Below are 13,505 nucleotides of genomic sequence, written 5' to 3'. Positions count from 1 at the left end.
GTAATGTTCACTGAAGCTGAATAATTTTGTTGCAGGTGACCCAGGAGTTAAGGAGTTAACTTTAGTTAAGTGAATATGCACGTATGTGGTGACCTGTGAAAAAAAAGACTGTTTGTCAATCACCTCATAGATGGGACCTGCCCAAATGCATAGGAAGCTTGATTTAGGACTTTTTTTTAATGTTTTATTATTCAAAATGGCATCAGCTACAAAGTACTAAGTTGAAACTGGACTTAAAACCAAAGAACCTGGTTTCTGTTCTGGAGTCAAGAAGATTCTAGGAATTGTGCCCCCTGGCATACAGTGGGTGTTTAATAAGTGTCACATTTTTATAGTCCTCTCTCTGCCTACTGTGTGATTGAGTCAAGTGAACTTCCCACTCTGGGTCTCAGTTTCTCCCACTGCACAACAATTTTGTGATTCTGAGGCCAGCCTGATCATGTATAGGTGTTGCCCAGTCTAGCTGCTGAGCTAAAGGGGTGACTTGACATATTGGGTCAGGGAGACTGGGACAGACGGGGTGGCCGGAGAAAAAAAGGGTACAATTCATAGCCAATAGAGCAAATGCCCCTTTGGTTTGGACTGGACTGAGTTGGGGAAACTCAAGGACAGTAATTGCCAAGATAAAGATGGGACCAGTTGGATTATTCTGCTTGGGACTGGGCCGGTTTCTTGCTCCGAATCCTAAGCTTGGGTTGATGGCAGAGACCACCACTCTGATGGAGAGTAAGCCTGATTCTCCCTCCCCAGTGCTCCTTTCTCTTCTTGTGCATCCCTGAGAATTCCAGGACTTTCACATTCCTCAAGGGCTTCTTCCACACATCCAGTCTGATTTCCTCATTCCGCAAGCTCTGAGCTTTCTTCCTCCAATTTAATCCTCTTCTCAGTCTTTCTCCTCCCCCAGGTTGTTGGAACCTTTAAAAAGTCTGATAAACTCATTCACACTGAGTTGTTAATGGATGACAGCAACTTAATGCTCTGGCTCTCCTAGTAGTGTTTGAGTATAAACCTTTTAATAGTTAACTCAAAGGAATGAATTTCAACAGTGAAATTTTAGACATTTGCCAAAGGCCTGCAGAAATTGTATTTGTGGGGGAAGTTCTATCTTTGACAGTATTTTGGTGAAAAATAGAGGGATTGCTTGAATACCACTGCTAGCACATCCAAGCCCATCCTTCTTCTGGATAATCCTGAGCAAGTGTGTATGTAGTGGTCCCCAACCCATTAGAATGGAAGTTCCAAGAGGACTTGATCTGGTGCCTGGTACTTAATATAGTGCATGTTGATTTGACAAGCTTGCTAGGGCTCCGTTTCCCAAAAAATGGCCCTTCCAGCTCTGCATCCATGGGCTTTCCTGGAGCTGCAATCGCCCTCTATGAGTGAATGCTACCTTGACTTATTCCATTCATTCATTAGAGCTGAATTAAAAGGCTTCAAATCCAGCTTTGTTTTAGTCATTGACCCAGCCCGCACTGCACACAATCCTTCATCTTCACCTCAGGTTTAACACCAACTCAGCCAACCCCACAAGCCTAAAATTCTCCCTTCCTTCTCCCCACAACAGTCAGTCTCTCCTCACCAGACTGTCCCTCCTCTCCTGCCCCAACCAAACCACATGCCTACCACATTCTGACCCTTCCCACTTCTTCAGCAAACTCTGCCTGTCCTGTCTGTCCTGCTCCCTAATCCGAAACCCTACCAGTCTAGTCCCATCCCTGTTCCTTCCCCACCAAGCCCAGTCCCTCCCTACTACACCAAGCCTCACCCCTCCCTGGCTCCTTCCTCACCAAACCCTATTGCTCTCCAGCCCTTTTTCCACAGCCAAACCCAGTCCCTCCCTACCACATCATGCCCCTCCCCTCCTCTCCTCACCTGACCCTTTCCTTCTCATACTCAAGCTCACTTGATCTCTCTCTCTCTCTCTCTCTCTCTCTCTCTCTCTCTCTCTCTCTCTCTCTCTCTTCTCTCTCTCTCTTCTCTCTCTCTCTCTCTCTCTCTCTCTCTCTCTCTCTCTCTCTCTCTCTCTCTCTCTCTCTCTCTCTTCTCTCTCTCTCTCTCTCTCTCTCTCTCTCTCTCTCTCTCTCTCTCTCTCACTCTCTCTCTCTCTCTCTCTCTCTCCCCCTCTTCCCCCCACTCCCTTGACTCAACCCTAACACTTCCAATGATTTCCTAGCGACTTTTATGGGACCTGACAGCTGTCTTCTACTATTTGGAGAACTGTCTTAGGGAAGCTTATCCTGCTATGTCCTCCTGATGGAAGCTGGCAGAGAGGAAGAGATTACCATCTTAGGCTTGATGTGAAAACTACTTTCTAATGGAGTTGTTTAAGCATGGAATAAATGGCCTAGGACCACCTGTTGGCAGAGGACATCCCTATTTCTAAACTATTCTGGAATGTAGCCTACAATATCCCTTCTAAACCTGGAATTCCATGACTGTGTTTCTCCTCAGACCACATCCTCTCCTGCTCTCCTCCCACCAAATGCCCTGTTCTTTTCCCAACCTCTTCCAAAAACCTTCTCAGAATGATCCTGAAAGCTGATTATTCCTATGCTAAGTATGCCGGTTACCAGGACAATTCCTCCTAACGCTAACATATGCAGTTTGCAATTGTTTTAGAGGACAACCTCAGGTTTTTCTCTGTTTTTGTATAAGAATAGATGTCTTATCCTTAACCTGTCTTAAGATGGAACCTCTAGGATTTACAATTGGAGGGACCTGAGATTATTTCATCAAAGTCTATCATAGATGAAGAAACTAAGGTCTATTGAGAGAAAATTTGAATCCAGCTCTTCCAGTTCCCAAAACAGCTCATTTTCCTCTTCACCAGATATTGAGGTAAAAACATCTTTAAAAGCAAAGCAAACCCAGACCCCCACCATCAACCCAAAGCCCCGAGGATAAAGAAGACAACAAAAACATCATAGGAGTGTGGTTAGGTCAATAAGTATTATTTACTGAGCACCTGCTATATACCCAACCCTGTGTTAGGGGTCATGTAGGATACAGAGAAGTATAAGACACTGTCCCTGCCCTCAAAGAGCTTACAGTCTAGTTGAGGAGACCAAGACATACACATGAACCAGAACAAGAGAAGAGAGCCTAGAATCAAGTGCTCAATTGTGTAGTACAGAGTCCAAGTGCTTGCTGTCTACTCTCCCCTCTAGGGTCAGTGTCCAGGCTGGGGTTTTGTCCACAGGACTTTTGGGACTGGGCAAAGTCAGGATTGAATAAAACCCGTTCCTTCTGAATGCAGTTAACAACGGCCCTTCCCACCTTCCCCAGAAAGGCCAAAACATCTTCATCACCTTGCCTCACTTCCAAACAACCGTCACCTTGTTCAGCTGCTACACAAAGTACAATGGGAAGGGTGGGGAGAGGGGAGGAGGCAGGTCAGGGGTTGGGGGCTAGAGGGTAGGGAGGAAGGGGGAGGGGAGAGCTGAAAGGAAAACCTAGCTATGGAAGGGCAGCTAGGTCTCTGTAGAAAGTGCAGGGCAGGACAGCACCAATAGGGACCCAGGATCCTGAGCAGCTTGGCTGGTCCACCTTTGGGGAACGGATGCCCACCTGCCTACCCAGTGCCCGGGGGCAGGCAAAGAGGGACATGACAGAGAGGGGGTGGGGGAAACGCTACAAGAACCAACTCTCTCCCCCACCTCTCAGTAGAGAGCAAAGCCAAAAGGCCACATCGGGGTGGGACCCCTGCCCTTCATCCCTTGGCTTTGGACATCTCAGAGGAGGACAGTCACTTTGTATCCCTACCAACCCTACCCTCACCCCACCCTCCCAACAAAGTGCCATCTGTTTTTATTTTTATTTTTTTCAAATTAAAATTAACTTAATTTAGAGAACCCAAGAGAATTCCACTACACCTGATGGCGGGTTTCCTAACCAGGAATTCCTGGTGTAAGGAACGACAGGCAAGGAAGCTAGCAGCATTCTGTAGCTACACCGATCTCTGGCCTGAGGCCAACTTCATTCTATCTTATAGGATAGAGGAAACATAAGACAAGGACATTTTAAATAAGGTTTCAAAACATAAAAATACCCGACAGTCCGACTTATACAGCGGGGGCGCAGCTAGCTTTCCACTGTCGTTTTTTGTGTTGTTTTTTTTTTTTAAATATTCTCCATGCTATACAGGCCAGGGCCCACCCAGCATGAAGACAGCGTATATATACAAGGAGGAGTTTAAATTAAAATACAAACAATAATTAAAACACACACACACTGACAAACAAAAAGCTAGAGTATCTGAATAGGGGTGGTCATCATCATCCAGCCCGGAGACAAAGATTGGAGCGTCAAGTCATGGCTTTCTCTTGTAGAAGATGAGCCTTCGCTTTGAATGGTAGAAATCTGTTAAGACAAAAGAGGGGAAAAGGTTCAAGGATGATCAGATCAGCTTAGCCTTGCAAAGAAAGACAACACAAAGTTTATGACTTAAGCTTTTCAAAGTGTTTTTCTCATAAAAGCTCTAGGAACCAGGGAGTCAAAGTATTCATTCCCATTTTAAGGCCCAGAGAAATTGAGTGACCTGGCTATTATTGAACATTAACTGAATAACTTCTAGTTTCCTCATCTGATTTGGATTTCAATTACACAATGTAGACTTAGGATCAGAAGAATTAGAGTTAGAACAGTTAGAAATTATTTAGTCCAATCTCATCTGTTTTTACTTTTTTTTGGAGGCAATTGAGGGTTAAGTGATTTGCCCACTTACCAGTTAAGTATTTAATTTGAACTCAGATCCTCATGACTCAAGTGTTCTATTTACTGCACCACCTAGCTCCCTCTGACCCCATCATTTTATAGAATAAAGTGGTGTCCATAGAGCTTAAGGAACTTATCCACATAGGACAAGTCTCAAGTCAGAGTTGGAATTCAAACTCTAAATCCAGAACTCCTTTCATTTTCTCATGCTGTCTCACTGAAGTTATTTCTAACTTTGATATGTGACAATCAGAGGGAGCTGAAATCAATGACCATTGAGGTCTCCTTCTGTAATTGTAAATAGCCTATCCACCCACCCACTTACCCGTCATGCTGGTCTGCTTGTGTTTTCGGGTGGGTTGGGAGGTCCCAGCCATAGACCCTTCCTCTCGCTCTGGGGTCAGTGGTACTACAGTGCAGGAGAGGGAGAGATCCACATGGTCTCCCTGGGCGGACATCTGTAGCAGGGCTGGGGAGCTGGGCCGGGGCTTTGGCCTCTTCCCCCCCAGGTCCTCCCTGCCCCACGGCCCTGTCGGGCGATATATGGAGGGTAGATCCAGGCCTCGGACCCTCTCCCAGGCATAATCGCCTTCTAGGGGGGTCTCAGTGATGAAGTCGAAGTTCCATCGGCGCTGGGCCTCCTGGGTGCAGCTCTGCATCAGGTCCTGGCAGTCTTGCTTCAGCTGCTCATGGTCCACAGGCCCAAAGAGGTTCCGGCAAAGTTTCCCACTGCAGGGGATCTGACGTGTTCGACTCGGTGACTCAGACATGCTGATGACTCTGGCTAATAAGACAAAAAGACATTTAGTTGACTGGGAACCTCAGGAACACTGATTTAGAGCTGCACCAAACTCTAAAAGCCACCTAATTCAAGCCCCTTTTTTGCAGATGGGACACCTGAGAAGTTAAGCTCAAGGTCTCAAGCCAGTAAATAATTCAGCTGCAATTCTGACTCCTAAAACCAGCATTTTCCTCAGTGCACCAAGCTTCCTTTCCAAAGATCCCCCCCACAGATATGATCCTCTATCCCTATCACGACATATATGGAACAATCATATATATTCATATATACACAGGCACAGAAAAACCTGAATCTCCTTCCCAGCTCTGTCACAAACCCTCCCGTTATGAGCTTATGCAAGCTACTTCCTGATTATAGGCCTCCGCTTTCTCCCCTGTAAAATGGTCACAATAACTCTTATATTACCTACTCCTTGGAGTAGGTTTGAGGAAGAAAAGTAGAGAGCTTCTAAGCCTTGTAGAAAGCTATCAATTCTGGGATAATTTGAGGGGTTCCAGGAAATCACCGAAGACAGGATGTTTATGTTTACAAAAGTGCAGCGACATTATTACATCATCTCACTGGATCCTCCCAGCAACCCCGGGGGGAAGTAAGCAAAGACTGTTATCTCCATTTCACAGATGAGGAGACTGAGGTCTAAGAGGTATGGTCTACCCAAGGTTCCATGATAAGAAAAATGAAGAGCTGAGTCTCAAACAGAGATCCCCTGGCTCCCAAAACCAGTGGTCCAGTCACAACCCTCCTGAGTTGGCTTGAATACAGTAGCACTTAAGAGATTGTGTTTACAGAATAGCAACTAGAATCGATTTATTACCAGCTACTTCTCTTAGCTTATTGCTCAAACATGCTTGAAATTCACAAGTATGTATGAATTACAGCACTGTAAAATGTTTTAGTAAGAGCCCAGCCCAGGAAACATTTTTTACTCATTTCTCAGCTCAGGTTTTACTTCACCTAGACAATGGTACTCTTTCCTCCACAAAACTAAGCCCCAAAAGACCTTCACTAGGAAATTTGTCAATCATCCTTCCCCTTTAGCCTTCAGAACCAAGTTCAATGTCCCAACTTCCCCTTTTCAGCCTTTGACTTAAATATATCCAAAGATCATGGGCAAACTAGTATAAAAACCAATAGGTTTATAGTTATATTGAATAATAAGTTAGCATATAGCACTGTTTAATTCACTGCCGGTGAACTAGTCCAACCATTCTGGACAACAATTTGGAACTACGGTCAAAGGGCTATAAACCTGTGCATACCCTTTGACCTAGCAATCCCCCTACTAGGTCTGTGTCCCAAAGAGATCAAAGAAAAGGAAAAAGGATCCATTGGTATAAAAATATTTATAGCAGCTCTTTTTGTGGTGGTAAAGAATTGGAAATCAATTGGGAATGGCTGAACAAGTTGTGGTATATAAATGTAACAGAATGCAATTGTTTTATAAGAAATGATAAGCAGAATGGTTTCAAAAAATCTCAGAAGACTTATAGAATGAACTGATACAAAGTGAAGTGAGCAGAACCAGGAGAACATTGTGTACAGTAGTAGCAATATTGTAACAATGATCAAATGTGGAAGACTTAGCTAACCTGATCGAGACAATAATCCAAGACAAATCCAAAACACCCATAATGAAAAATCTACTTTCAGAGAGAGAAATAATGAACATTAAGTACAGAAGTAAAGCATACTTGCCCCCATACTTTCTTTATTATATCTGTATTTTCTTTTGCAATATTGCTAATAAGAAAAAATACAACAGTGTTTTGCAAGAATATTACATACAGTCCCTCATTTGACCTTCACAATAATATTGTAGGTAAGTGCTAGTCCCTATTTTACAGAGAAGAAAACAGACTCAGAGAAATTAAGAGGCTTATCCAAGGTCACACAGCTAGTGAGAGGCAGCATTTGAACTCAGGTCTTTCTTTCATGTCCAATGTTCTTACCACCATACTATGTGAGTGTATGTGTGTGTGTGTGTGTGTGTGTGTGTGTGTGTGTGTGTGTATGGAGAAAAGGGGAGAGAGAGAGAGAGAGCAAGTTTCAGTTAAAATCTCACACATCTATAGATACCCTTTTTCCTTCCCTCTAAATTTTTGTGCTTTCCCTGTTTTCCTATTTATCCTGTATATAGTTTATTTGTACATATCTGTTTGCATGTTGTCTCCCCATTAGGATAGTGGCCTCCTTAAAGGCAAGGGCTATCTTTTGCTTTTCTTTATATCCGAAGCCCTTAGCATGTTCATAGCACAGAGGAAGTGATTAATAAATGTTAATTGACTTACTAACAAACCTTAACACAGAGACACAGACAGAAGTCAAAGAGTTAGATCTGGAAGGGAACTTAGAGGCCATCTCTATTTTACAGATGAAGAAAATAAGGCTCAGAGATTTAAGTAATATGTCCAGAGTCATATAGATAGCAAATGACAGTGGAAAGGAAGAGAAAGAGAATAAGCATTTATATAGCACCTACTGTGTGTCAGGCATTTTTAACAAATATCATCTTATTTGATCCTTACAAACTCTCTTTGAGGTAGATGCTATTATTATCTCCATTTTATAGTTGATAACTATACAGTTATAGACATAGAGTTGTATATATATATCTATAAAGTTATATACAGTTATAAATATATGCATATGTATGTATAGTTTAATCTCTAAGGCCAGATCTGAATTCAGGTTTTCCCAATTCCAGGCCCAGTTGCCTCTGCAACAGCTGGATTTGAATCCAAGTCCTCTGATAGCAAACCCAATGCTCCTTTCCCTACTTCTAATGCACACGGAACACACTGGGAAAACCCACATAGAATGACACAGAACACAGGACAAGCTGGCCCAGACTCAGAAGCACATATGCTCACTGGCACAGGCCCACAACCACAAAGACCATGTTCTTTCTCGGGGCTTCCCCAGACTGGGATCTACCCTCCCAGGCACCTTAGTGCCAACTTGCCTCACCCAGAGTTTCTGGTTCTCTGCCCATAACCTAGACAGCCTACAACACTAACGTGTTGAAAATAACCTTTGGGCCATGGGGGTGGGGTGATGAGGGGTATTGAACAGCTGTGTGTGTGTATTTTCCTTGACCAAGTCAACTTACTGCTTTTTCTAAACTCACACCCCACCACCACTACTCCCTCCCCCCTGCCCCCAGTTCCTCCAGTACAGGAGAAAAAAGCCAGGAACTAGAATTCAAGCTTAGGCTCTGTTCCTAGCTCTGACCCAATAACTTACTTACTATATGATCTCAGCCGAGTCACTTTCTTTCTCTAGACCTCAGTTTTCTCATTTGTAAAAGGCCTCTCTTAAAAGGCAACAGTAAAGATCAAGAAAATCCTTTGAAAAATATGAAGGATTATCCACTTCCATGTGGTCTGGACAAATTCCTTCCATCCTTTCTTTAGAGCCTCAGGCTTCCCTTCCCAAGCTTTCTACTAAGTGAAGAAGCAGGCTCTGAACATTTGTTTTGTGACAATTTCTATGGGCCAAGGGAACTAATATGCTTAAGGAAGAGATCTGTAACTATAGGTGTGGGGTAGCAGTCAATGAAGCAGAGTTGAAGTGGGATGATCTCAGTTCAAAGCTGGATCAGCGATCTTGGGTAAATTACCTTCTGTGATGAATAGCTTGTGAGTTGAGCTACATCCTGAATAGACATATCAGGTGATTCCAAGAGACCTGGTCGCGTTTCTAACTGCTTGACCCTGAGAGGCCATATTTCTAATCAACAAATCAACAAAAAACACATCCCAGCAGGCTTTCTGGTGCCCTCTCCCTCTATAGCTTCCAAGGCTCCTCTTGCAACTGGCATCAGAGAAGACCAGAAAAAATTAGCTTACCTATTTATGGTGACCCTGGTACTTGCCCCCACCACACTCTGTGCCCGGCCAAAAGCCAAGATTCTCTGGGTTATTGGCAAGCCTGGGCAGGAAGTCTGTTTTTAGAAGAGCAAGTCCAGGTTTGTATCTTCCAAAGGGAAAATACCCACTCTGTTAACCCCCTATCTGCAGGGACAGGGGAAGCTTGAGTCAGTCAACAAACATTTATGAAGCGCTTACTGTATGCCAAATTGTGCCAAGTCTATTTCCTATCTTGTAATACACAGAATCATAACATGGACAAAATGGAAGAGATCTTGGGATTTTCTAATCTAACTCCTTTCCATTAAAGAGGAGGAGACAGAATCCAAAGGAAATAAAATGTCTTGCCACAAAATTACAAAGATGGCAAAGCCTGAACAGGGCTCAGGGCAGACCCGGCTTGTTGTACTCTCTCAGTGGCCTAAACCCCATGCTCTACAATACTCAATTCCCATCTCCCGAGGTTCTCTCAAAATCCCCATTTCTCCTCACTCTCCTTTCTCTGCCCAGGACAGTTAAGAATAGAACCAGGTTAGGGAAAAGGAGAAGAGGGTTTATTTTTAGAGTCCTATAATCCAAGGGATATATTGAGTGGTTACAACTAAGACTTTGTTAAGTGGTAACATCAGAGAAGTTGTGACACGATGTCATTGCTGGAATAAATGTTCCACAATGTGCAGAAGTTACAGAGTATCAATGCCCGGTCCCAACTTTTGCCTTTGAGTTTGAATCCCTTTAGCATCTCAGTATATACTACTCTGGGGCAGCTAGATGGCACAGTGGACACAGTAAAAAAGATCTGAGTTCAAATGTGACCTCATACATTAATTAGCTATGTGACCCTAGATAAGTGACATAACTGTTTGCCTCAGTTTCCTTGTCTATAAAATGAAGGGGCTCTACTAGCTTCTTAAGGTCATCCGGCTTTTGCATCTCCTGTGCCTGGGATGTAGTAGGAGGCACATAACTAAATTCTTACCAAAATCTGAGAGTAAATGCTCGTCTACTGAGCAGCTCTAGAGTCCACGAATTTCAGGGCCCGGTCTAGTAAGGAAAGGTTTATTTTTGCAAAGTGGAGAAAATCAGGAGAAGAGACCGGAGTAGAGTGCGTGATGAAATGCTGGCTGATTGTACATGCCTGCTGAGCTCAGGACAGAAGGTTCTCTGGGAGTGAGACACAGGAAACAAAGACCCACAGGCAAGAGTCATTTGGGAAATTTCTTTTGAGAAATGCTGGAGTAGGGTGGCTGGGCTATGCAGCCCCAGGGCCAGGAGGGGGCGCTTGCCTCTAGGAAATCCCCCCCACCTCACCCCACCCCCTACCCTTTCAGCCTGCCCCGGTGCCTAGGGCAGCGGGACAGTCCAGAAGGGAGAAGTTGTACTGAGTCAGTTTCCTGAACTGCCAGCCCGCCAAAACTTGGAGGGCGGCACGTCACAGGCTCCTGGGGAGGGGCAGGGGGAAAGAGGGTGGAGGGATGGGAGAGGGATGTGAACACGTCACGCTGAGCCAGCCGGGCTTCCGAAACTGCACATGACACTGTTGGGAAATAAGCCTCTCACTCCACACAGAGAGACACAGACAAACAAAGGCTGAGCCAGGCAGAGGCACGGACAGACAAAGACAGACGCAGCCAGGAGACACAGGCGCACAGCTCTGCCACGGCTTCAGCCCCACACCCAATCCACCCGAGGAGACAACTGGTTAAGTGGGGAATAAAAATAGCAATGGGAAGCAAAAACCAAACGACTAACACCACTTCGCTAGTCTTCGGGACGTATCTGGAGCCGAGCGGGGAGCGTAGGGAAGGGCGGGGGAGAGGAGGAGGGGAAGAGGGGCTGCAGTTTCTAGACATCGCCGCCTACTTAAAAGTATCCAATTCAGTGCAAAGCACAGCAAAGCAATTCTACAAGTATTTACTGGGCGGGCACACACGTGACCTCCGTGTGTGAGTGTGTGCGTGTGTGTGTGCGTGCGCACGTTCCACAGGCTGGCCAGGATCTGGAGCCAGGAACCCTAGTACACAAACACACACGCCTTCGTCGTTTGCATACACACACCGGAAATACCCAACTAGGAGAGGTGCTTTCGGTTGACTCCACTACCACCCTCTCCCACCCCTCACCCTGGTCACTAGATCACCTACAGCCCTAGGGACTGGGGAGAGGGTGCCCTGCATGGAACATCCCCAGGTCCCACTAGAAAAGGGGACGCGAGGCTGGCTCTCCAGTCTCTCCTTGTCCCTAAGGCCCCCGCCCCCTGAGTCTGGGAGGGGCAAGGTCCGGCTCCGGGACAAGGGCCGGGCGGAGAAGCCAGCAGGGGTCCAGATACTAGAGGGGGTTGTCAAGGAGAAAGATGCCGTTCATTTCAGAAAGAAATGGCCACTCCGAGAACGCCTTGGAAAAGCGAAGGAAGAAGATTGTGCCCATTTTTCAGAAGGATAACCGAGGCACAAAGACCGCAGGCACCCAGGTGCCCAGGTTTTCCAAGACTTCTCCCTGGATCGGGTGCAAACCCACAAGGCTGAAGGCTAGGGGAGGTCTCTGGCCGCAGTCCCCTCAACTCCTCTCGGGGGCCAGCCCCTTCCCCCCGCCCCATACACACATACACACCTCCCTTTGTTAAGGGGTAGCTCTGGAGGCTGAGGCTAACAGAAGCCGCGGAGCTCTCTCCATAATTCCCCCCACCCCAACTCAGTTCTCCTCCCCGGGGTGGGGCTCTGACCTCACCCCGCCCCACTCCCCGGGGTCTCCGTGTCACCCGTGAGTCACCTCCTGCTCCCCCTCCCGCTAGGGACAAGTCCCTGCACGTTCCAGGAGGCCGGTGACACCACCCTCTAGACCCGAAGCTGAGCTGGCCAAGCGGGCCGGGAGAAGGGGCTAGCCTGGGGGTGGGGCTCGAGGGACAAGGATTCCGGGCCGGGCGGGCGGGGAGGGGCACAGGGGAGGTGGCCTCGGTCCCTGTCTCCTGTGCCAAAGGAAAGAGGAGAGGGGTGGTGTCTGTCGCTGAGAGAAAGTGCGACATCGCTGTAGCCGGCTGGGATCCCTCCACTCCTCCGGGATCCACCAAAGAGACGCTCCCGGGACCCAAGACATTCTATTCAGGATCTACCCCGATCGATCAGCCTGGGGATCCCCGCCCCGGGGCGGGCTTAAGCTTTTAACCTGTCGGGCATCCGCGACTCCGGAGCAGGGAAGAGTACGAAACTCAGCTCTTACCCCAAGTCCGGGCCCGGTTCGCTTTGGGGATGGGGGGATGTCTTTCTCAGATTCCAGCTCCTCGCTCTTTTCACTCTCCCAACTATGTTGGTGAGAAAGCAGGAAACGGGCGGAGTCCCTGAATCGGGAACGAGACCCCCTTCCTAACACGGACGAACTCTAGGGATATCCCGGTTCCCTCTTTCTTTCCCTTCTTTCTAGCCTTCTTTCCTAGGGTTCCAGAAAGGGTAAGAGAGAAAGGGCTATGCGGGTACTAGAGCCGAACCGGGCCGGGGCCGTTTAGTAGAGACCAGAGAAGAGAAATCGGTGGGGAGGGGGCGCTCCAACAAGAGGCCCCTTCTCCCCACCCCCAAGCCGGGCCCACTTTCTCCAGGCAGCTCCTCGGACAGTCCCCCGGCCGGGGAGAATGCCGGACCCCCTCCCCTTACTTTTATACACACACACACACACACACACACACACACACACACACACACACACAAGAGTAGAGTTAAGGGCCTCAAATCCTGTCTCTTTCCAGTCCCTAAGGCTTCAGCTCCAAATTCCCTTACCTCAGTCTCCCTCAAGATATCTCGATCAAGTCCTTCTAGCTCTGCGTCCCTGCCCTTGCCCAGCTCTCGAACCCGGTTCGGTAGCGTCGCTCACACCTCCTCTTCTGGCTGGACTGCCCGGCTTTGGAGCCTATTATAGCTGCACAATCTCCGCCTCCACTGAGCCTCTGCTGAGCAGTCCACCTAAACCCCGCCCTCCAGGCTCAGCCGGGGGAGCAGGGCGCGGCGCCAGCCTCAGCGAGTAAGTGAGTGACAACGGGGCTGGGGACTGCGGCCGCCGGTCTCCGCAGCCTAGCCGGAGGGCTGGGGGCAGGGGCGAAGCCGGGCCCTGGCAGCCAGAAACTCTCCCTTACC

The 13,505-nt window shown here is 47.2% G+C and overlaps 1 protein-coding gene across 1 annotated transcript; it reads right to left on the bottom strand.

The window, feature by feature from the left end:
* Nucleotides 1–2,930: 2,930 nt before the first annotated feature.
* On the bottom strand, nucleotides 2,931–13,266 carry CDKN1A (cyclin dependent kinase inhibitor 1A). The gene is made up of 3 exons (XM_051996723.1): nucleotides 13,152–13,266; nucleotides 5,039–5,497; nucleotides 2,931–4,359 (listed from the first exon to the last, which is right to left on the bottom strand). Exons 2-3 carry the CDS (start codon nucleotides 5,481–5,483, stop codon nucleotides 4,310–4,312), a joined length of 495 nt encoding a protein of 164 aa, XP_051852683.1. The 5' UTR covers nucleotides 5,484–5,497; nucleotides 13,152–13,266; the 3' UTR covers nucleotides 2,931–4,309.
* Between the last annotated feature and the right edge of the window lie 239 nt (nucleotides 13,267–13,505).

Source organism: Antechinus flavipes, chromosome 4 (genome assembly GCF_016432865.1).
Source record: "Antechinus flavipes isolate AdamAnt ecotype Samford, QLD, Australia chromosome 4, AdamAnt_v2, whole genome shotgun sequence".
Lineage (NCBI taxonomy): Eukaryota > Metazoa > Chordata > Mammalia > Dasyuromorphia > Dasyuridae > Antechinus > Antechinus flavipes.
The sequence above is the reverse complement of the archived record's forward strand: the minus strand, read 5'-3'. Positions and strand labels throughout refer to the sequence as shown.

What these genes read in the sequence shown, in the direction of transcription:
- CDKN1A (XM_051996723.1), bottom strand. Translation starts at nt 5,483, where the DNA reads ATGTCTGAGTCACCGAGTCGAACACGTCAGATCCCCTGCAGTGGGAAA. An exon ending in CAAGCAGACCAGCATGACGG is followed by an intron (nt 4,360 to 5,038) that starts GTAAGTGGGTGG and finishes TTGTCTTAACAG; the next exon opens with ATTTCTACCATTCAAAGCGA.